At 44.2% G+C, this 22,417-nt stretch overlaps 1 protein-coding gene across 3 annotated transcripts in view; it reads right to left on the reverse strand.

Moving 5' to 3' along the window:
- Positions 1-22,417, reverse strand: part of LOC137653558 (centromere-associated protein E-like) — an 892,913-nt gene that overhangs the window by 417,751 nt on the left and 452,745 nt on the right. For all 3 annotated transcript variants that reach the window (XM_068387057.1, XM_068387056.1, XM_068387055.1), the window contains exon 19: positions 10,505-10,678. In XM_068387057.1, coding sequence (XP_068243158.1) covers positions 10,505-10,678 — 174 coding nt within the window. The remainder of the gene's footprint in view (positions 1-10,504; positions 10,679-22,417) is intronic.

Here is a 22,417-nt window from a genome sequence, read left to right on the forward strand (position 1 = left end):
ATTCGTTTTTCTTGCATTAGTTCGAGGGTCTTTCATGAGTCAGCTATTAGTTTTTCATTTTGTTAACACTTCACTGACTCTGTGTTATGTTGGTAGCCCTGCCTACTCCCAGCGCCGTCAGGCTTGCTTCTCCTGTCTCATGTTCGTTCCCTCGTTTCTTTTACGATTGATGTATAGTTAATTTTATTATTATTATCATCCAGCATGCCTTCCTATCTTACTTTACCATGTGCTATGTTTATTATAGTGTTATTAGTCTTTCCGCGTGATCATATCAATCGTGGGTCTGGCAGGTTGGTATACCTGCTATCGCCCCACTCCTAGCCTCCCTCCCGCCCGATACCCCACCCCAGGGTTACCTCCCTCTCTCTCTCCCGATCGAGTTAGAGTCACTATGTAGCGTTATGTTCCCATCGCGGGGCCTTTCGCTTTCTTTGCCCGAGCGGTTCCCGTTGTTCTGTGAGGCTTGCTATTATTATACATTAAGATACATTACTTACTCTTTTGTACTACTCTACCTGGTCGTAGTCATTTTCTTTCCGTCGCTCGTTTGGCCAACGATTGGCGGGAAGTTTTCTGCTCGGTCCGTGGTACCTTGTCATGTTATATTATTTTATTGAGTTTTGTACGAGCAACTCCCTCTCGGTCCCGCACTTCACGGACCCATTAAAGATCCCTTCCCCCTCTATAGTGTCCCGCACCTCACGGACCTCATATAGATATATATATATACTGTATAAGACTTTCATCACGTGATCCCCGGACGTAGCTTTTATACATTACCATCTGGTCGAGTTGTTTAGTTGAGCCTCCGGAGCCAACGTTACCCATTATTACTTGGATTAACTTTATATATTAGTCACATATATATATTATATATACGATCCTAGTTCTCGACCTTCCCTTCCCTCTTTTGATATGATCAAGGTTACGGTCTGACTTATTTTTATTCTTATTACAATCAAAATAAATCTTTTATCTAGATATTGATATAATTTAAGCACCCGGGGCCCCCGAGCCCCTATTTGCTTTCATTCAAGATCCTTGATGTATGTATATAAAACATTTTTATCATGATATTATATAAATCTTCTATCATGATATTGATATCATTTAAGCACCCGGGGCCCCCGAGCCCCTATTTGCTTTCATTCAGGATTCCTGATGTATATATATATAAAACATTTTTATCATGATATTGATATATAAATCTTTTATCATGATATTGATATAATTTAAGCACCCGGGGCCCCCGAGCCGCTATTTGCTTTCATTCAAGATTCTTGATGAATATATATAAAACATTTTCATCATGATATATATATATATATATATATCTTAAGCACCGTGGCCTCCGGGCCCCTAATTTGCTTTCCTTTGAGATACTCATGTATCTTTTATCTTACAGACTGTACGCTGTGCGATGACAGCATGTGCCGCTGTCCTCTCTCAACCCTGCGGCCATGACGTGTGTCGTTCACACGCCAACTGTTCTGTCCAAGTGGATGACTTAGCTGTTTGTCATCCAGACAATTGTGTAGTCTGCTACACAATGACCTCCACTCTAACATCTGACTCGGTGAGTGCATTTTCATTGATACAGACTTGTAGGGAGTTACTATTAATTTCAAAGATTATTAATTTTAAGGCCACTAGTCCTCTGGACTTCCCGCATGCCTTTCACTTCATGTCTACGAAGTCCTTGGACTTCACTTTTCTTTGGCACAAATATCCCTCGCTAATAGTCTGTTCTCTTTCAGTGCTCCCAACTTGAAAAAGATACAGCTCAGGCTACCCTCAAGATCTGGATTGACGGGTTCGCCAGCAACGTGAAGGCCAAACAGCCTTATATCCTCTCTGAGGAATGGTGTTCCCGTCTACCCCCATGCTAAAACTTCAGCTGCGGTCCCCAAAGAGTTGGCGGATCCTATCATCGAGAGGTTTGAATCCCTTCTTCTGGCCCCGGACCAAGAAGAGACGGGCGGCACCCTAACTGAGGACGTCGCTACCCTCAACCTCGATGTGGAACCCATGGCTCTGGACGATCCCGACGCAGGTAGGGACGTAGGTAAGTCAGGTGGTTCCCAGGCTAAGATTCTTATCCCTAGCCCGGCTTTCTCTTCTACTTCAGAACACTCTTCTTTTCGAGGTTTTCCGGGGACAACCGGGACTGGTCTCAGTCCCCGGCCTGTTATCCCCAAGGTGAAGGCTCATCGTAAGCCTTTATATACGACCCACAAGTCTTCCAAAGACCACAGGTCTTCGAAATCATCAGCTTCGAAGGCTAAATCTTCCTCCACCAGAGTCTCTCAAGACCCAATTGCTGTGCCTTCAACCTCTCACGGAGTAGCCTCCGTTCCGGCACCTGTTCCCCCCCCGGCGGAATCATCTAACCCGGTGGATTTTTCCGAGAAGATGTTTGCTCGTTTTGAGTCGATACTATCGTCTCATATGCAGCAATCACAAGGGAGAATAGCTTCTATGGAGAGCCTAGTTCAGGGACTCATGCTCTCGGGGCTGCCACCGCCACAACAGCAATACCCCATCCCCAACGCCTCCAAGCTTCCTCCTTTCAAGGAGGTTGGCATTGCATGCCCCCTTCTCAGAGGGTATGTTGTCAATCGAAGATTTCGGTACCCGGTCTCTTGCGGATTATGAATTCTACCCTCCGGGTCTTGAATTCCCCTTCCCCGGCTACGCTCGCCTCACGGAAGAGGCTCTGATTCGATTGGATAAGGTCCCAAAGGAAACTGTTAATTTTCCTAACGACCAGGCACAGTCTTTCTTGGTCCGCGTGTTCAATGAGTGGGACTGCTTGAACACAATGATTACGGCCTACAAAAGTTCATATACTATGTTTGTGGCCAACAACCAGAACCCTACCCCATGTGTGACCAAGATCATAGAGACGGTCTTTCAGGCTGTCAAGGAAGAGAAGCCTTTACCTCACCTCAGGGAGACCAACTTACCCTCCCTTCTCTTTCCGGGAGACAATAAATGTTGGCGGAACGCCCCAGCTACCTTCTCGGTAGGTAAGTTGAGCCCGGACTGTGCCTCGACGCAGTTCAGCGAACGGCTTCCCAAACTCCCGGAGTCTCTCATTAAATTGGAATATGAGTCGAGGTGTAGATTCAGCAGATCCCTTAATTCAGTTGCCCTTTCTGAATTGACTGTCGTCACTTACAACGAGGAGGACCTCCTTAAGGTCCTCACTAAGTCACTTTTGCAAAACTTTATGGCTGACGCCTATGATTTTGCAAATGCCAGGACCCATTGTCGACGACACGTTCTATCCGAAGCCACGATTAGGCACGAACCTAATAGGCTCATCAAAGCTCCAGTCTTGGGCCCGGATCTTTTCCCAGGGGACTTAGTTAACTCGGTCCTTAGCGAGGCAGCTAGAGCCAACCAAACCCTCAAGGTTAGGTGGGGCCAGGTTTCAAAGAGGAAATATGAGCCTACTAGTACCCCAATTCGAGGTAGGAAGAGATTGAAGCCCTTCCAATCTTTCCAATTCAGGCAACCTCTGCAAGTGGTTCAACCGGTCTCAGTCCACGGAAGAACTACGTTCCTTCACAAAAGATCTGCTACTAAAGAATGCGATCCAAAGTATACGTTGCTTAAGATTTCACGGACGCTTGTTCAGCGTGCCAAAGAAAGGCTCAGACAAACGGAGAGTAATCCTGGACCTGTCTCGTTTAAATTCCTTCATTCGTTGCGACAAATTCCATATGCTCACCGTCTCGCAGGTGCGGACCTTACTTCCCCGTGGGGCCGTCACCACCTCCATCGATCTTACAGATGCCTACTATCACGTTCCAATAGCAAGGCATTTTCGTCCTTTTCTGGGCTTCAAGCTAGGCAAACAAGCCTATGCATTCAAAGTGATGCTATTGGGGCTCAACATACCACCCAGAATCTTCACCAAACTAGCAGAGACAGTAATTCAAGAGCTTCGGACTCAGGGGATACAGGTAGTGGCCTATCTAGACGATTAGCTAATCTGGTCAGACAATGCCCAGATTTCCCACATAGCAACGAACAAAGTCCTCACCTTCCTTCGACAATTGGGATTCCAAGTCAACCTCGAGAAATCCCGCCTGGGACTACAAGGGGACCTGTGCTTCCATACGCTGTGCCTCCCCAAAGCCAAAAGGAAGGAGATAGCGAGGAATACAAAACAATTTCTCAGAGAAAAGTTGACCTTCCGAAGGAGCCGAGAGTGGATCCTAGGTTCCTTACAGTTCGCCTCCGTGACAGACATCGTCCTGAGGTGCAAACTCAAGGACATAAACAGAGTGTGGCGCTCCAGAGCAACCGCAATACGCCGAGACAGACGTGCTCGCCTTTCCCCAACCCTGAGAAAAAGTCTGCAGCCTTGGACGAAGATCAAGTATCTTTCCAAGTCGGTTCCCTTACAACACAAGAAAGTCACAGGGTTATGGTCACCGGTCTTCCAACAAATGCACGTCAACATCCTAGAGGCCATGGCAGTCTTCCTCACTTTAAAACGTCTCAATCCAGCCAGGAATCTCCATATCAGACTGGTTCTCGACAGTGCAGTCATAGTACACTGCCTCAACAGAGAAGGCTCCAGATCAGCCCAAATAAACCACATCATGTTGAAGTTTTTCTCCGTGGCGGCAATGCACAAGTGGCACCTGTCAGCAGTCCATCTAGCAGGAGTCTGGAATGTGGTAGAGGACTCACTTTCCCGGACGACTCCGCTAGTCGGAACGGTCACTAGACAATCGATCTTTCCAGTGGATGATATCTCCAGTCCCGGGTCTCCAGGTGGATCTGTTTGCGACGAAATCCAATCGCAAAATAGATTGTTACGTAGCCCCCAACCTGGACCCTCAGGCTTATGCCACGGATTCTATGATTCTAGATTGGAATACCTGGAAGACGATTTATCTGTTTCCTCCTGCTGAAAGTTCTGCACAAACTCAGATCCTTCAAAGGTCAAGTGGCTCTCGTAGCCCCCAACTGGCCCAAGAGCAATTGGTTCCCCTTGTTGCTAGAACTAGGTCTCCGCCCCCAGCGGATTCCCAATCCGGTGCTAACACAGACAGTGCAAACTCGCAATGTGTTCGCTTCCTCAAGGATTCTGAATGCCCTAACTTTATGGACTTCATGAAGTTCGCAGCCCAACGAGGTGCAAACATCGATCCTTTGAATACTATTTTCCTGGAATCTGACAAAAGGGAATCTACTCTCCATCAATATGACTCAGCTGTCAAGAAATTAGCTAAGTTCTTGAAAGATTCCCAAGTTGAGAAAATGACGATGAACCTAACTGTGAAATTCTTCAGAACTCTCTTCGAATCTGGCCTGGCAGCCAATACCATTACTACAATCGGGTCAGCCTTGAAAAAGATCTTCCATATTGGTTTTGACATTGATCTAACAGATTCATATTTCTCATCCATTCCGAGAGCTTGTGCCAGACTAAAACCTTCAACTCGCCCTAGCGCAGTTTCCTGGTTTTTGAATGATGTTCTTAAGCTAGCCTCTGACACCCGAAATGAATCCTGTAACTATATGGCATTATTAAGAAAGTCACTTTTTCTTTTGAGCCTCGCCTCAGGCTCCAGAATCTCAGAATTGTCAGCCTTATCTAGAGACCCTGGTCATACAGAGTTTCTCTCTTCGGGTGAGGTCCTTCTGTCTCCTAACAAAGTTTTCCTGGCTAAAAATGAAGACCCCCAAAACAGGTGGTCTCCCTGGAAGATTGTTCCACTTCCTCGGGATCCATCCCTGTGTCCAGTTACCACCCTGAAAGCCTACTTAGGTAGAACTTCCACTACAACCACAGGGCCCTTATTTATTAGAGAACACGGAGGAACTATTACCCTTAAGGGAATCAGACAACAAATTCTTTATTTTATTAAACAAGCTAATCCTGCATCATTCCCACATGTCCATGATATTAGAGCTGTGGCTATCTCAATTAATTTTTTCCACCATATGAAATTTGATGAGCTTTCAAAATACACTCTATGGGTTGGAAGTCCCCTAAAGTTTTCAAGCGCCACTACCTAAAACCTTTAGAAGCTCTTAGATTTGCCACAGTAGCTGCAGGGAATATAGTTCCTCCTGCAGGTACTGAGTCCTAATCACAACGTCTTGCTCTGTCCTCTTTCCCTCCTCCCTGGCTTACCTGATGTTCCTACCTGTTTTGTTACTATACACCCTTATGGTGTATTATTTTATTATTCAATTGTTCAATTTCACGAATTGTTTTGATTTCACTTGTTCTTGAATCCCCGAGATGATTTTATTTTGCATTTTTGATTAGCCACTATTCATATCTGTTGAATTTTACCAACGGGTTTCATTATTGATTGTTTACCATGTCTATTTATCACTGTCATATACATGTTGATCTATTTTTACGGGTTTCCACATCCCTCTTTTTTTATATTAAACTCATCAGCTCTGTTATTTTTGTGTTATTCCCTCTTCAGGTAGTTAGCCATATTGGGTCCCCATTCTCTGGTACGATTTCACTGGGCGGCACGGGTCGGAGCCCAGAAAAGGGATTTTGACGTAGGAAAAATCTATTTCTGGGCGAGAGACCCGTGCCGCCCAGTGAACCCACCCGTCCCTCCCTAATTGGGCCCCAATCTGGGGTGCTATAGGGAGTGATGTCACTGGCGTGGGATTGCTAGTAGTAGTAGGATGTTGAACGGCACCTCGCTGTTCGGGGATATTGACAGGAGATATCTAAATGGTGCAAGGCCTCTGGTTGTGATTAATTCACGCCCCAGTATTATACCGACACCTTATTAAGGTGAGCGAGCTGGGTTCAACCTAGCATTTCTATACAATTTTTTCTCTGGTAAATTTATAGCAGTTTTTACCTTAGAAATGATGTAAAAGGAGCATTTCACTGGGCGGCACGGGTCTCTCGCCCAGAAATAGATTTTTCCTACGTCAAAATCCCTTTTTTTGCTTCGCTCAAAATTCGTTTTATATATATATATATATATATATATATATATATACAGTATATATATATATATATATATATATAGAGAGAGAGAGAGAGAGAGAGACAGACAGAGAGACAGAGAGAGAGAGAGAGAGAGAGAGAGAGAGAGAGAGAGAGAGAGAGAGAGAGAGAGAGAGAGAGAGAGAGAGAGAGAGTTATGGGGTCTGTTAACTGACCAGACAGTACTAAATTGGATCCTTCTCTCTAGTCCCCGTTCTTTCCCTTTGCCTACCCATACACCAAGTAGTCTGGCCTATTCTTTACAGATTCTCCTCTGTCCTCATACACCTGACAACACTGAGATAACCAAACAATTTTTATTCTCTCAAGGATTTAACTACAGCACTGTAATTGTTCAGTGGCTACTTTCCTCTTGGTAATGGTAGAAGAGACTCTTTTGCTATGGTAAGCAGCTTTTCTAGGAGAAGGACACTCAAAAATCAAACCATTGTCTTCTAGTCTTGGGTAGTGCCATAGCCTCTGTACCATAGTCTTCCACTGTCTTGGGTTAGAGTTCTCTTGCTTGAGGGTACACTCGGGCACACTATTCTATTTAATTTCTCTCCCCCTTGTTTTGTTAAAGTATTTTTAGTTTATATTGAAAATATTTATTTTTGTTGTTGCTATTCCTTAAATATCTTATTTTTCTTGTTTCCTTTCCTCACTGGGATATTTTCCCTGTTGGGGCCCCTGGGCTTATAGCATCCTGCTTTTCCAACTCAGGTTATAGCTTAGCAATTAATGATAATGATAATAATAGTAATAATATTTATTTCTAGTTCACAGCAGTACAAAGACCTCGGACATAACAATTCATGTTTGGTGTTAGGCTAGTTTCCCCACCATGCTGGCCAGCGTGGATTAGTTATGGTTGGAGATTTTTGTATGATCGCTCACACCTAGTACGGGTGACCCTGACTGCTACAGTTCTGCTAATCACCATGTTACGCAAACCCTTTCACCACGTTAATGTATCCCTACTCAGAAAGGGAGCTCGCAACAGGACTACTAGAAGCCAAAGAGGAAGAGGAAGCCCTAGCGCCTTCTTGCTGCCCCAGAGGAGCACCTACGTCCGACGAAGTTGACAGAGGAGGCCTCTTAGTAGGAGCTACTCTAGATAGAGAACGCGTTTCCTAGTATCACATAGGCAAGTGCTTCGCTAAAACTCCCCAGGCTGTGAAGGGCACTGAGGTTTTAGCTGGACGCCTGTCTAAGGAGTGGTCGTTCTCATCATCAGGTTCGATCTGAGGTCGTTTGGAAAATCTGGTTGAGGGGCTATGCACTGATGGACTGTGCGTACGCCTACCTCTACCTCTAGACGAGGAACGTCTACATCTTGATTGCGAACTAGCAGTTCGTGACCGTGATGTTCGTGAACGGGAGTGTCTAGCTCTCATTTGAGAAAGGCACGAACGCCGCGAGTGCCTATCTTGCAAACGTGAGCATTGTCCTTGCAAACGAGAATGTAGTTCTCATGAAAGATACTCTCGTGAGCGTGAACGCCGCCCTCGTGAACATGAGCGTCGTCCTCACAAGCGCGAGTACCATCCTTGTAATCTAGATCATGACGATCTACAAGGCGAGCATCTGGACCTAAGTCTAGACCTTGCTTACGATTGTGAAGAACGTGATCGCGAGACTCTTCCTTGTGAAGAGGAACACCTCCGAAGAGAGAGTTATGACCTACGGTATCGTGAGCGCAAAGCTCTAGAGTGTGAGCATCTTCTAGGCAAAGAAGGCTCTGATTGTGATGACCTACGATCATTACGATTTTCTGATCCTCACGAATGGCGATCAGGGGAAGAAGTTCCATGAGGGTAAGGTGATGGCAATGCTCGTACCCTAGCGCTGCTGGTGGAAGGGGCGCCGATCCCCGGAAGATCGTCACCTGCAACCTGAGGGTTCCTGTGGGAAGAAACAGAGGGTTGAGGGTTAAGGGACGACGAGGTCCCACGATGGAGAGAGGGTTCGTCGTCAGCAGGGGGTCGTTAGCGAGGCGAACGCGAACGATCACGTTGTCCACTCGTGGAAGGGCCAGGAGAAGGCGACAGATGGACCACGTACAGATCCAGAGCGTGATATGTCGACAGCTCCGGAGAGGGATCTCTCGTGGCACCACGCTGAAGGCGCAGCAGCTCTTCCTTCGAAGGGGTCCCAAAATCCTCCAGCTGGCCAGCAGCTGGAGGAGAAGTTACTCCTCTAGGGAAAGCAACAACCCACCCAGTACTCTAGGGTTGCCAAGGAGTTGAGCGATCTGCGCTCCTACTCGAACGTCCCTCGTGAGAGCACGCACAAGAAAGAGCCTTTGAGAGAAATTGGGGGGGTGCGAGAAGAAGAAGAAGAACTCGCATCACTTGCCCCCTGAGGGAGAACGATCGCGCCTGGTCTTCTTCCTACGCCGCCCAAACTTCTCCCACAGGGACGCAGACCACTCCCTACACTCTGCGCAGGGCGAACACAGCTCGCATCGATGCCTTCGGCATGGAGGACAGAGAGTGTGGATCGGTCTCTAAAAATGACATGGAGGTCCTGCTCACGGCACCCTCTCGCCCTGGACACGTTCGCATGGTGAAAGTGATGCAGAAGAAGACACGCACACATGTAAAGAGAAAGAAAAAATAAAAAAGTCCAATGACTTTCAGGAGGAGAGCGGACACGTCCAATCTCTACCAAGCCAAAAGAAAAAGTGACGTCTCTCACCGCTGTGAGAGTATATATAGAGGTGGCTGGGTACCACCCAGCCACCCCTAGCCTACCTGCTTAAGAGATTAGGCAGGGTTGCCAACTCACAATTAAAGTCTAATGGCTACCTCTAGCTGCCACTGAAAAAATATCCACATAAATAATGGAAGGTGTGTTAGTATGGGAACAAATATAACTCTTGGACTTCTTTCGTAAAGTAATTTTTTCGTGTTGTGAGGAATTTCAATGCAAATTGCCTAATTCGTTCCAAACCCTACAAAACACCACATTAAATCTCATAATAATCTACAGTATAATCACAATGAAATACTGTACAGCCAAATACATTTGAACCATTCAATATACCTAAACTAAATGGTCATACCTGTAAATTAAGTAGATATTACAACATAATGTAATAATAAATGGAAAATAATACAATACATACAGTACAATACTGTACATATAATAAATACTGTATACAGTTCCATATGATGTACTGTACTATTATAGTTACCCCTATTATAGACTACAGCTACATTTTCTGTTATCTGAGACCATTTTCTTCAACTCTTTGATGGGTGACTATTTAATTCTTGGCCTGGCTGGCAAATCTCTTTTCTTAAAGTGAAACATTTTTCGCAATGTGTGTCACAAAAATATTCGTATCTCGTTTCGCCGCTTGAAAATTTCATAAGCAGAGTCTTTCGTGAAGAGAGGTATGACTGTACTTCAAACTTTTCATTTACATTATTCAGTTAAGGAATTAATTTGAAAAATGTCTATCAACACTAAAATCCAATTAAAATACTGTACTGTACTTACCTCTACAGTTTCCTTAATAAGGTTTTCCATATATGTAACCAACCGACTATATTCCATCCCTTTGTACGAATGTTCTGGTATACGGTGGTCAACAGGAAGGCTTAACCATACTTCCACACTCCTATGTGGATCAAAATCCAAATCACAACCATTACATAACTCTTCGTTAAAATTCTGTGTGAGAAAAGACACCGAAGATGTAGACATAATCATAAAGATGTAATGAGGAATAAACAACATAAATTGTTCTTAGTACAAAAAACTAGGAATTACAATACAAATACAGTAACGTATGGTGTTTATTATTCATAACTTGGTGAATTAAATGCATTGGTATAAATAAAAAGCACTCATAATAATTTGTTAATCATCCTATGAAATAAATGACAGAACCTTAGTGATTATCACAAGAATCTAAAAAAGGAAAACTGTTTATTTCTATAAATCTTGCTTCTAAATGTAAATATTAGCTTGAGCGTTGGAAAAAAAAAATCCTCCCGGTTTCTTGATATATAACATAGCTTTTTTGCTATTCAAATGTAACACAATTACTTATAATTTCACTAGATCCTCTAAAAGAACTAGAGCCTTGGGCACAGTTTATAACTCTAGGCAATTTATGCAGATTTGTGGTTTTACAATCGACCAAGTTCCTGACATATGGCAACTCTCTAAAGTATCTCCCCATACTGCCACAGATACATTGAAGAAATGAGACAGAATCAGAACCTGCTGTTGAAGACTCACTCCTTGAAAAGGATGCTGCCATGAATAGCCTAAAACAGTTTCAAAACATTCTCCCTGTACAAAATAAAAAAAAAAATAAAAACTAAAATATATTAATTCTATAATTTATAAGTCGAAGCTATCCTCAAAGCACTAAAGAGATGGAAAGCCCCAGGGTACGATGGAATAACTGCCGAGACAATGCTGGCTGAAAATGAAGTACCTGCCAGACTACTTACAAGATTATTTTGTAGAATGTGGCATGTAGAGGAAAAACCTGATGAATGGGAGTTATAAGTGTTGGTGAAAATGGAAAAAAAAAGGAGACCTGACTGATTGCGATAATTACAGAGGCGTCACACTTATGTCAATTATGAAAATATATAGTATGCTTATTCTAAAGAGACTGGAGAGAAAGATTGACGAAAAGCTGAGAGATTAACAAGCAAGAATTAGAAAAGGTAGAAGTTGCACTGACCAAATTTTCATTTTGAGACTTGTACAGCAATGCATAGAATATAGAAATCCCTTTTTGATGGACTTTGTGGGCTATGAAAAAGCCTTTGGTAGCATGTACCAACTAATTTTGTGGAGAGTCCTGCATTACTATGGAATTCCTCATAAATATGTAAATTTGATTAAGTCTGTTCATGAGCATAGCAAGTGCAAAGTTAATGTTAATGGAGTCTTATCAAATGAATTTCCAGTGAACAGTGGAGCACTCCAAGGGAATGTGTTGTCACCTATGTTGTTTATCCTCCTCATGGATTTTGAAATGAGTAGAACAGTTGGAGATGGGGGAGAAGGATTGGACTGGATTGGTTATAGGAGTTTAGCAGATCTAGAGTATGCTGATGATGCTTTCCTTCTTAGCAGAACCCCACAGGATTTGTAATGCTTGCTTACCAGAATGCATGAAATATCACACGACAGGATGAGAATGGAGTATGCAATGGAAGATGAAATATCATTGGAAGGAGAAAGGATTAGTGGGGGTAGAATCATTTAAGTATTTAGGAACTAAGATATTCAATACAGAGTCTTTAGAATTAGAGTTCAGTGAAAAATTGAAAAAAGCAAATCAGACACTTGCTAGGTTAAGTAAAATTTGGAAATCTAATTGCCTGAAATTACATATAAAAATCAGATTATACTGTATATCATTTTAGTGAGATCGGTGTTACTCTATGGACATGAGTCATGGTATGACAATGAAACAATCTCCAATAAATCTAGTAGATTTGAGAAACCCTCAGAAGGATAATGGGAGTTAAATGGCAGGGCAGGATTATAAATGAAACTATAAGAGAGATTACTTGAGTGCCATATGTGGCTGAGATCATGTGGACAAGAGGTAGATGGAGATGGTTTGGTTCAGCAAACGTTCAGCTGGGCTCCACAGGCACTAGAAGAGTGGAAAGACCCAGGCCCACATGGCTGAGGACTATGAAGTGCAAAGTAGATGATGAATGGAGAAGTATTATTCAGTTAAAAGCTCAAGATGGAGACAACTGGCGAAATCTAATCGAAGCCCTTTGCGACAATAGGCGTAGGAGATAATGATGATGATACTTTATTTTTGGAAAATAAAACAGTTCAAGTAGTTATTCATCAGTTTCTTTGACAGAGACTGTTTTAAAGGCTCATAAGTTTGTTTTCTTAGAAAATGTAACACAATTGAATTCAAAATGTGTCAGAAACAAAACTATGACCACTGTATACCTTTAATAGCTAAAATTTGAGATTTCTTATCCCTGATAGCTGAAGTTGTCAATATCTTCTCATAAAAATAAGAATAGTAAGAACTTGCCGTAATCCCTCAATCTCACCCTGAGATCCCATGCATCCAGCTGACGATCGACTCGGATGTCTCGGATGCAATGAAAGACATCCACATTGAAGATGATAGGATGTCCGAAGTGTTGGAAGGCACCGAGAAAGACCTTTTGGCCGATGGCCTAGAAGAGGAGTCTACTGTGGCTCCAGAATCGGAAGAAGAGTATGTGGCATCCCGTTCTGTGACGTCGACTCCCGCCCCGGAACCGGTACCTTCTACCTCGTCCACTCCCTTACCTACGAAGTCGGACGAGACCATGGCTGCAATTCAGACCATGATGGCGATCTCTCAAGCAGAGGGACGCGGAGTTTAAGAAGGAGATTCTCCGCCTGTAGCTTCAACAAGGGTCTCAGAAGAGACTCAAAGTCTAGGATCTTCCCTCCTGCTCAGAGATCAACCCATGGAAGCATGCCGAGTACATGCCTATCACCAATGGGAAGATAGTTATCTCAGACAAGCTAGGCGCCATCCCCATTGAAGATGTGAAATTCTGGCAGAACTTTGATTCGTACCCTGACTGCTTTGTTCGTCTCAAGACGGAACCTGCTTCCAAGGAAGAAACGGAGCCTAAGGAGGTCATTGTCTTCGACCACTCCAAGGCTCAGGCGCTGTTCGCCGGCTGCCTGAAGGAAAGGGGCTACACCAACTCCAAGGTGCCGGCCCTAAGCAAGAAGCACCCATCCTTTCTTGCTCCTAACACCATGGTTTTTCCCTTCACAGAAAAATCCTTCAAGGCAGTACTGATGGCAGTGGAAGCGGGAAAACCTTGCCCTACCCTCGAAGAGTGTAGGCCCCTTTCCTTAGCTCTGCCACCTGACGACAAAGACTGGAAGGACATCCAGTTGACTTTCTCGGTTGGGAAGTTGGAGGCCGACATTGCTGGACGACAGTTCAACGAAAACCTCCCCAAGCTATCCAATTTCCTACTTCATAGGGAACAGGATACAAAGGAGAGACTGGCTGCTTCTTTCTCTTTCCAGGTGTCCATGGAGACAATGGCTGGGAACAGAGGACCCCTGACATGTTCATGGTCCTAGCCAAGACTCTCTTGACAACTCTGACAAAAGACTTCTATAGCTTTCTCAGAGCACGACGGGCGTGCAGGGAGTTCGTGTTCGCATCTACGACCGTCAAACACGAACCTCGGAAGTTGATTTCTTCTAACATATGGGGAAAAGATCTCTTCCCCTCTGACTTGGTCAAGGAGATTGTTGACAAGGCCGCCACGGAGGATAGGAACCTTCTGCAGAAGTGGGCTATGTCGGCAAAGAGGATGTCTTCTCCGGATGAGGGTCCCCAGCCTAAGAAGACATCCAAGACACCAAGGCTGTCACCTCGCCCCCCAAAACGACAACTTCTCGTGACCGCAACGCCACAGCTAGTGGCACAGGCCCAACCCACCTTCCAACTGGTGCCCCAGCAAGTGGTGACTCAGTCACCAGCCTTTACCCCGGCTTATGAAAGGCAGTCTACTACCTTTCGTGCCAGGGGCAGAGGCTCAGGAAGAGACTCCTATAGGCGTCCCTCCAGAGGGAGAGGACGAAGGGGGGCAAGCGGTCGAGGAGGCAAGCTCTCCGGAAACAAGAAGCAATGAGTTGCTTCCGGTAGGAGTAAGACTGTCACTTCCAGGATTGTTGGACCTTCGATCCCTGGGCCCACAGCATCGTCAAGAATGGACTAGGCTGGAGCTGGAAGAAATCACCACCAGCTTTTCCACAATTCTTTCAGCACTCCACCCCCGTTCTGGAAGAATGTGTCCGAGAACTCTTGAACAAAAATGTGATCAAGTGAGCAAAGTCCATCAAGTTTCAGGGAAGACTGTTCTGTGTTCCCAAGATAGACTCCGACGAACTCAGAGTCATCCTGGAATTGTCTCCTCTCAACAAGTTCATCGAGAAAAACAAGTTCAAGATCCTAACCCTTCAGCATATAAGGGTCCTATTGCCCAGAAAGGCATACACAGTCTCAATAGACATGGCGGACGCCTATTGGCACATTCCGATCAATCGCCAGATCTCCGCCTACCTAGGATTCAGGCTTCAGAAAAGAAAGTACACTTTCAGAGCCATGCCCTTCGGGCTCAACATAGCCTCAAGGATCTTCACGAAGCTTGCAGAAACTATCGTTCAACAACTATGCCTACAGGGTGTTCAGGTAATGGCCTACCTGGACGATTGGCTGGTGTGGGCAGCATCGGAAACGGAATGCCTGCAAGCATCCAAGAAAGTGATCCAATTCCTGGAACATCTAGGATTCAAGATCAATGCCAAAAAGTCTAGACTATCTCCAGCTCAAAAGTTCCAATGGCTAGGTATACATTGGAACCTACAGTCACACCGTCTTTCCATTCCGTTAAAGAAGAGGAGAGAAATAGCGAGGTCTGTCAAGAGACTTTTCAAATCCACATGGATTTCAAGACGTCAACAAGAGCGTGTGCTCCGCTCCCTCCAGTTCACTTCGGTGGCAGACCCAGTGCTGAAAAAGCAGCTAAAAGATGCATCAGGAGTCTGGAGAAGATACACATCAAACGCTCGAAGAGATCTCAGAAGACCACTCCCGTCTCGGCTTCGATCAATCCTCAAGCCATGGTCGGAGGCCAGCAAGTTCAAGAGGTCAATGCCTCTACAACTGCCTCCACCCTCAGTTACCATCCACACGGACGCATCGCTGGAAGGATGGGAGGGTCACTCCCATCAACGCAAGACTCAAGGAACTTGGTTCTCCCTGTTCAAGACATTTCACATCAACATCTTGGAGGCCATGGCAGTCTACCTCACACTGAAGAGATTGTCTCCTCGCCTCTCAATCCACGTGCGACTGACTTTGGACAGTGATGTGGCGGTCAGATGTCTAAATCGTCTAGGCTCACGATCGCCTCAACTCAACAATGTGATATTGGCCATCCTCCGCCTAGCGGAGAAGAAGAGAGGGCACTTATCAGCAGTTCACCTCCAAGGGTTCCGCAATGTGACAGCGGACACTCTATCCAGGATAGGCCCGAAAGAGTCGGAATGGTCATTAGACGTAGAATCATTCTCCTTCATCTTACGTCAAGTCCCGGAACTGCAGATCGACCTCTTCGCAACGAGCGACAACAAGAAACTTCCTCGATACGTGGCCCCGTACGAGGACCCTCGTGCGGAAGCAGTGGACGCCATGTCCCTGGACTGGAACAAATGGACCAAGATTTACCTGTTCCCTCCACCCAACCTTCTGCTCAAGGTCCTCACCAAGATGAGATCCTTTCAAGGAACGGCAGCCCTAGTGGCTCCCAAGTGGCCCCGGAGCAACTGGTTCCCCCTGATTCTAGAATTACAACCGAAGCTGATTCCACTGTCGGACCCAGGTCTGTCTCAACAAGTTCAGAAGTCGACTGTCTTCGCTTCATCACAGAAAACCAGAGCCCTTCATCTCATGATTTTCTATCACTTGCCGTAAAGAAAAGGTTTGAAATCTCGAAGAAAAGCCTGGACTTCTTGGAGGAATATAAGTCAAAATCTACCAGAAGGCAATACAAGTCATCTTGGAAGAAATGGGTAACATTTGTCAAGGCAAAGAATCCGAAGGAAATCACGATGGATTTCTGCCTGTCCTTCTTTATCCACCGTCATGAACAAGGTTTAGCAGCCAACACGATCACTACGTGTAAATCTGCCCTGACAAGACCCTTGCTGTATGCCTTCCAAAAAGACATGTCTAACGAAATCTTTAGTAAGGTGCCGAAGGCCTGTACTAGACTTAGATCAGCGGCCCCTCCGTGACCTATTTCATGGTCTCTTGACAAAGTGCTACATTTTGCCTCAGGCTTGGACAGCAAAACTTGCCCTCTGAAAGATTTGACCCAAAAAGTTATTTTCTTGTTTGCTTTAGCCTCAGGGGCTAGAGTTAGTGAAATTGAAGCATTATCTAGGGAACAGGGCCACATCCGGTTCGCTGACACGGGCGAGCTCACCCTCTTTCCTGACCCAACGTTTCTGACCAAGAAGGAGTTACCCACAAAGAGATGGGGTCCCTGTAGAATCTGCCCTCTGAAGGAAGATGCCTCTCTGTGTCCAGTGGAGAGTCTAAAGGTCTATCTTCGCAGAACTTCAGACTTCGGAGGAGGACAACTCTTTAAAGGAGAAACATCGGGGTCAAACCTGTCACTTGAACAACTACGGGCGAAGATCACCTACTTCATTTGCAGAGCGGATCCTGACAGTACACCCGCAGGTCATGATCCTAGGAAGGTCGCCTCTTCCCTGAACTTCTTCCAACTAATGGACTTTTGAAAGTCTTCGCTCTTACTGGATGGAAGTCATCCAGAGTGTTCTTTAAGCACTACGCAAAGCAAGTGCAAGAAGTCAAGCGATATGTGGTGGCGGCAGGTAGTGTTCTAAAACCTGCCGCTTAGTGCTGCGAGGAACAGTGAATTTTATGAGACTTAAAATTCTAAAGGGTGTATAAGTTGGCCCTAGTGCACAACTGAGTGCACAACTGAGTAGTGATCGTCATCGTGATGGCGACATGGACCGTTCTAATATACCAAGGTGATATAACATAGACTGAACACTAGTGCCGCGTGTCTTGTACACGAGTGTATATTGACATTCTCAGAAAGACATTGCAATTCCATACGGATATTGAAGTGTGTGGTAAGTTTTCCTTTTCAGGTACTACAAATATTTCTGTTTATGTCAAGGTGCCTATGTTATGTAACTGATTCTCAATTACAAATTTTACATTTTCACATGTATGCTCATCCTCATTTATTTATTCAAATAGATGTAAAATGGTTTTATGCGTCTTTTTTCGCCCTAAAACATTTTAATAAAGAAACTGTGAGAGTATTTTCCTACCCTTCTTCTGCATGATGTATTGAACAATAATGATACCTTTGTTCATACGCTTACGCAAACCTTTCCATTGAAATACAACTTGTTCCAATACTTGATAAAAACTCGGGCTACCGACATGCAATGAGACCAGCATATCCCCTTAGATGGCTGGGACGGTTCACTGTAACATGCAACTTCGAGACTTTTCCCGAGTCTGGTTCGACTCTTCCCTGTAGGGGGCAGGAAGCACTAAGATAATATATGTTAAACGGAAACGACTATAACGGTGTTGTCGTAGGTCTCTTAGGTCCTAAAGACCAAGGAAATATTGTCTGGAAGTTGAAGGCACAACTGGGAAATCCACGATACATTAATGCTCTGGTAAACTTCCACCAGGACGACATAGACTAACCTCAAAAAACCTATTTTAAGCGAAGCGAAAAATCTATTTTTGGGTGAGATGGCCATGTCGTCCTGATGGACCCGCCCTCCTTTCTTGGAAAGACCTTAGCAGGCTCCCTCCCTATCTTACTGTATCTGGAGGTATTGGCTGAACGCTAAAAGGAATGAAATGGCGGGAGGATGCTACGTCATCCAAGATGGCAATAGGTATGACGTCATCCAAGTGCCCATAACAGTAACGGAGGAGAACTTTGTAACAGCTCCTCCCTTATCTTGCCACTTAATCCCCCTCGAAGCGTAAACGCTATGTGGGGTGCAGATAGCTATGTGGCGTGTCGAGAATACATCGCCTGTTAATATGCGATATCCTAAAAGGCATCTTAAAGGATATTCGCGCCAGAAGTTAGAATTCTGGAGACCTTTAGTTTAATTCTCTGGGAATATCCACTGTAGTCAATATATCCTAGGAAGCTACTACTGTATATATATATATATATATATATATATATGTATACACTGTATATTATATATATATATATATATATATATATATATATATATATATATATATATATATATATATATATATATATATTGAAGAGACAGTGAAAGATTGAAATGGAATGTTATTAAAAGGAGAGGAGGTAAGGAAAACATAGGCGGAATATTTTGAAAATTTACTGAATGTTGAGGATAATAGGGAGGCAGATATAATTGCTATTACAGGTGTTGAGGTGCCGGTAATGGGAGATGAAAATGAGAGAGAAATTTCAAGAGAGTAAGTGAGGAGAGCACTAGATGAAACGAGAGTAGGAAAAGCATCTGGTATGGATGGTGTGAGAACTGAGATGTTGAAGGAAGGGGGTGTGACTGTACTTGAATGGTTGGTGAGATTGTTTAATATGTGTTTTGTGTTGTCAATGGTACCAGTATATTGGGTTTGTGCATGTACTGTACCACTATATAAGGGTAAGGGAGATGTGCATGAGTGTTGTAATTAAAGGGGTATTAGTTTGTTGAGTGTGGTGGGAAAAGTGTATGGTAGAGTACAGATTAATAGGATTAAGGATAAAACAGAGAATGCAATCTTAGAAGTACAGAGTGGTTTTAGAAGAGGTAAGGGTTGTATGAATCAGATATTTACAGTTAGGCAGATATGGGAAAATATTTAGCAAAAAGGTAAGGAGGTGTATGTTGCGTTTATGGATCTGGAGAAAGTGTATGATAGAGTTGATAGGGAAGCAATGTGGAATGTGATGAGGTTATATGGAGTTGGTGGAAGGTTGTTGCAAGAAGTGAAAAGTTTCTAAAAAGGTAGTAAAGCATATGTTAGGATAGGAAATAAAGTGAGCGATTAGTTTCCGGTGAGAGTGGGGCTGAGACAGGGATGTGTGATGTCACCGTGGTTGTTTAACTTGTATGTTGATGGAGTGGTGAGAGAAGTGAATGCTCGAGTGCTTGGACGAGGATTGAAACTGGTAGACGAAAATTACCATGAATGGGAGGTAAATCAGTTGTTGTTTGCGGATGATACTGTACAGGTTGCACGCGGAAGAGAAGCTTGGCCGATTAGTGACAGAATTTGGAAGGGTGTGTGAGAGAAGGAAGTTGAGAGATATGTGGGTAAGAGTAAGGTTATGAGATGTGCGAGAAGGGAAGGTGGTGCGAGGTTGAAAGTCACGTTGAATGGAGAGTTACTTGAGGAGGTGGATCAGTTTAAGTACTTGGGGTCTGTTGTTGCAGGTGGAGTGGCAGCAGATGTACGTCAGAGAGTGAATGAAGGATGCAAAGTGTTGGGGGCAGTTAAGGGAGTAGTAAAAAATAGAGGGTTGGGCATGAATGTAAAGAGAGTTCTGTATGAGAAAGTGATTGTACCAACTGTGATGTATGGATTGGAGTTGTGGGGAATGGAAGTGACGGAGAGACAGAAATTGAATGTGTTTGAGATGAAATGTTTAAGGATTATGGCTGGTGTATCTCGAGTAGATAGGGTTAGGAACGAAGTAGTGAAGGTGAGAACGGGTGTAAAAAATGAGTTAGCAGCTAGAGTGGATATGAATGTGTTGAGGTGGTTTGGCCATGTTGAGAGAATGGAAAATGGCTGTCTGCTACAGAAGGTGATGAATGCAAGAGTTGATGGGAGAAGTACAAGAGGAAGGCTAAGGTTTGGATGGATGGATAGAGTGAAGGAAGCTCTGGGTGATAGGAGGATGGATGTGAGAGAGGCAAGAGAGCGTACTAGAAATAGGAATGAATGGCGAGTGATTGTGACGCAGTTCCAGTAGGCCCTGCTGCTTCCTCCGGTGTCTTGGATGACCGCGGAGGTAGCAGCAGTAGGGGATTCAGCATTATGAAGCTTCATCTGTGGTGGATAACGGGAGAGGGTGGGCTGTGGCACCCCTAGCAGTACCAGCCGAACTCGGTTGAGTCCCTTGTCAGGCTGGGAGGAACGTAGAGAGGAGAGATCCCCTTCTCTGTTTCATTTGTTAGATGTCGCCTACCCCCTAAAATTGGGGGAAGTGCCTTGGTATATGTATATATATATATATATATATATATATATATATATATATATATATATATATATATTTGGGCTTAGGCCATGTCGTCCTGATGAAAGTTCCTTCAATAGTTGCTTCCTAGGTATATTTGACTACAGTGATATATCCCAGAGAATTTACCAAAGGTATCCAGAATTCTAACTCCTGGAGCGAATATCCCTTAAAATTTTAAAAGGGATATCGCGTAATATCAGAGGACGTATTCTTGACACGTCTCATAGCTATCTACACCCCTAATAGCGCTTTCGCTTCGAGAGGAAAAGTGGCAAGTATATAGGATAGTCGTTGAAAAGGCGACACTCCTACTGTACTGTAAATAGTGCGCCAAATCGCCACCGCGCGGCGCCACCAAGACATTCTTTCTGCAATAGCTTTGTTGACTGGTGTTATCCCGTGTTATCTCTTGATATTTTGGAGTTTATTCGTCGCTATGATGTCTTCACCAGCCTCATCTGCTTCGGGAAAGTTAAGTAATATCTTTGAATTGTATAAATGTAAGCTCTTGCCAGTTTTGCTTTTGGATTGAGATCGTAATTAATGTAACAAGAGCTGTTGCCAGCCGGATGGCGTCATGGACCCGGTCGTTCTTCCTTGTACATTTAGTTAGCCAGAACGACTCCTTTCCCGGCATTATTTGCTTTAATAACTTTAGCTATTTAGAAATTTAGCTAGGGATTTTTATATTATGTCATTGTTGTCGTGGTTTTGGCTTCTTGTGATCGAGCCTCGCGAGTGCTAGGCTAGGACCTACACACTTCATGCATGATATAACCTTCCTGGTAAAATTTTATTGAAGCTCAGGCAATATTTTATACATTTAAGATATTACTGCTTAAAATTTTCCTCTTCTTCCAAGATAGTATACAAGAGAGTTTCGGTGAACGATTCTCATGCTCCTAGGCTACTAGCCTAGGGGCTTTAGTATACTTTCATACATGTCCCCATTGCTCTTGTATTGTCTTTTAAGGTGAGACTGACACCTCCTATACCTTTTAAGTCGATACTAATCTCCTGGCGAGATTTAAGAGCAATCCCCCTTCCCTCTGATTAGCCTAAGCTATCCTCAATTAGCTTTGCTGTGAACTGAGTTCTGGCAAAGTTTTACTGGGGTATTTCGCTCTTTCTCTTAACCACCGAGTCGGTTTTGAGTTTAGAACGGGACATCAGAGTAATAGTCTGTGTTAGGCATTTTACTGTCTTGGTGATATGATTTCCCATGTCAGGTTAAGCTGCCTTTACAGGAGGCTAGACCTCCCTAGACCATACGTGGAGGGTTTTGTATGACAATCCCTCCTTCCTTGGTCTAGCAGACAGTCCTGTACTGGTAGTTCTTAGACCGAAGAAATTATTTCTTCCTTGCCTAAGGTCTCTGGTACGAGATTCTGTTCTCTTGTGAGATTGTGTCGTGTGTGCCGCTTTCTCACCTGACTAACCCAACCTGGGGAAATGATTTCCCCTACCTGAGGTTACTCTATGAGATCACAATCCTTTAAGTTGGGTGGTGCCTTCGGGTATTACCTTACATATAGGACACTTACTCCTTCCCCTCTGTCTCTTTCGTGTTGGATGA

The sequence above is a fragment of the Palaemon carinicauda genome, chromosome 14 (genome assembly GCF_036898095.1).
Source record: "Palaemon carinicauda isolate YSFRI2023 chromosome 14, ASM3689809v2, whole genome shotgun sequence".
Lineage (NCBI taxonomy): Eukaryota > Metazoa > Arthropoda > Malacostraca > Decapoda > Palaemonidae > Palaemon > Palaemon carinicauda.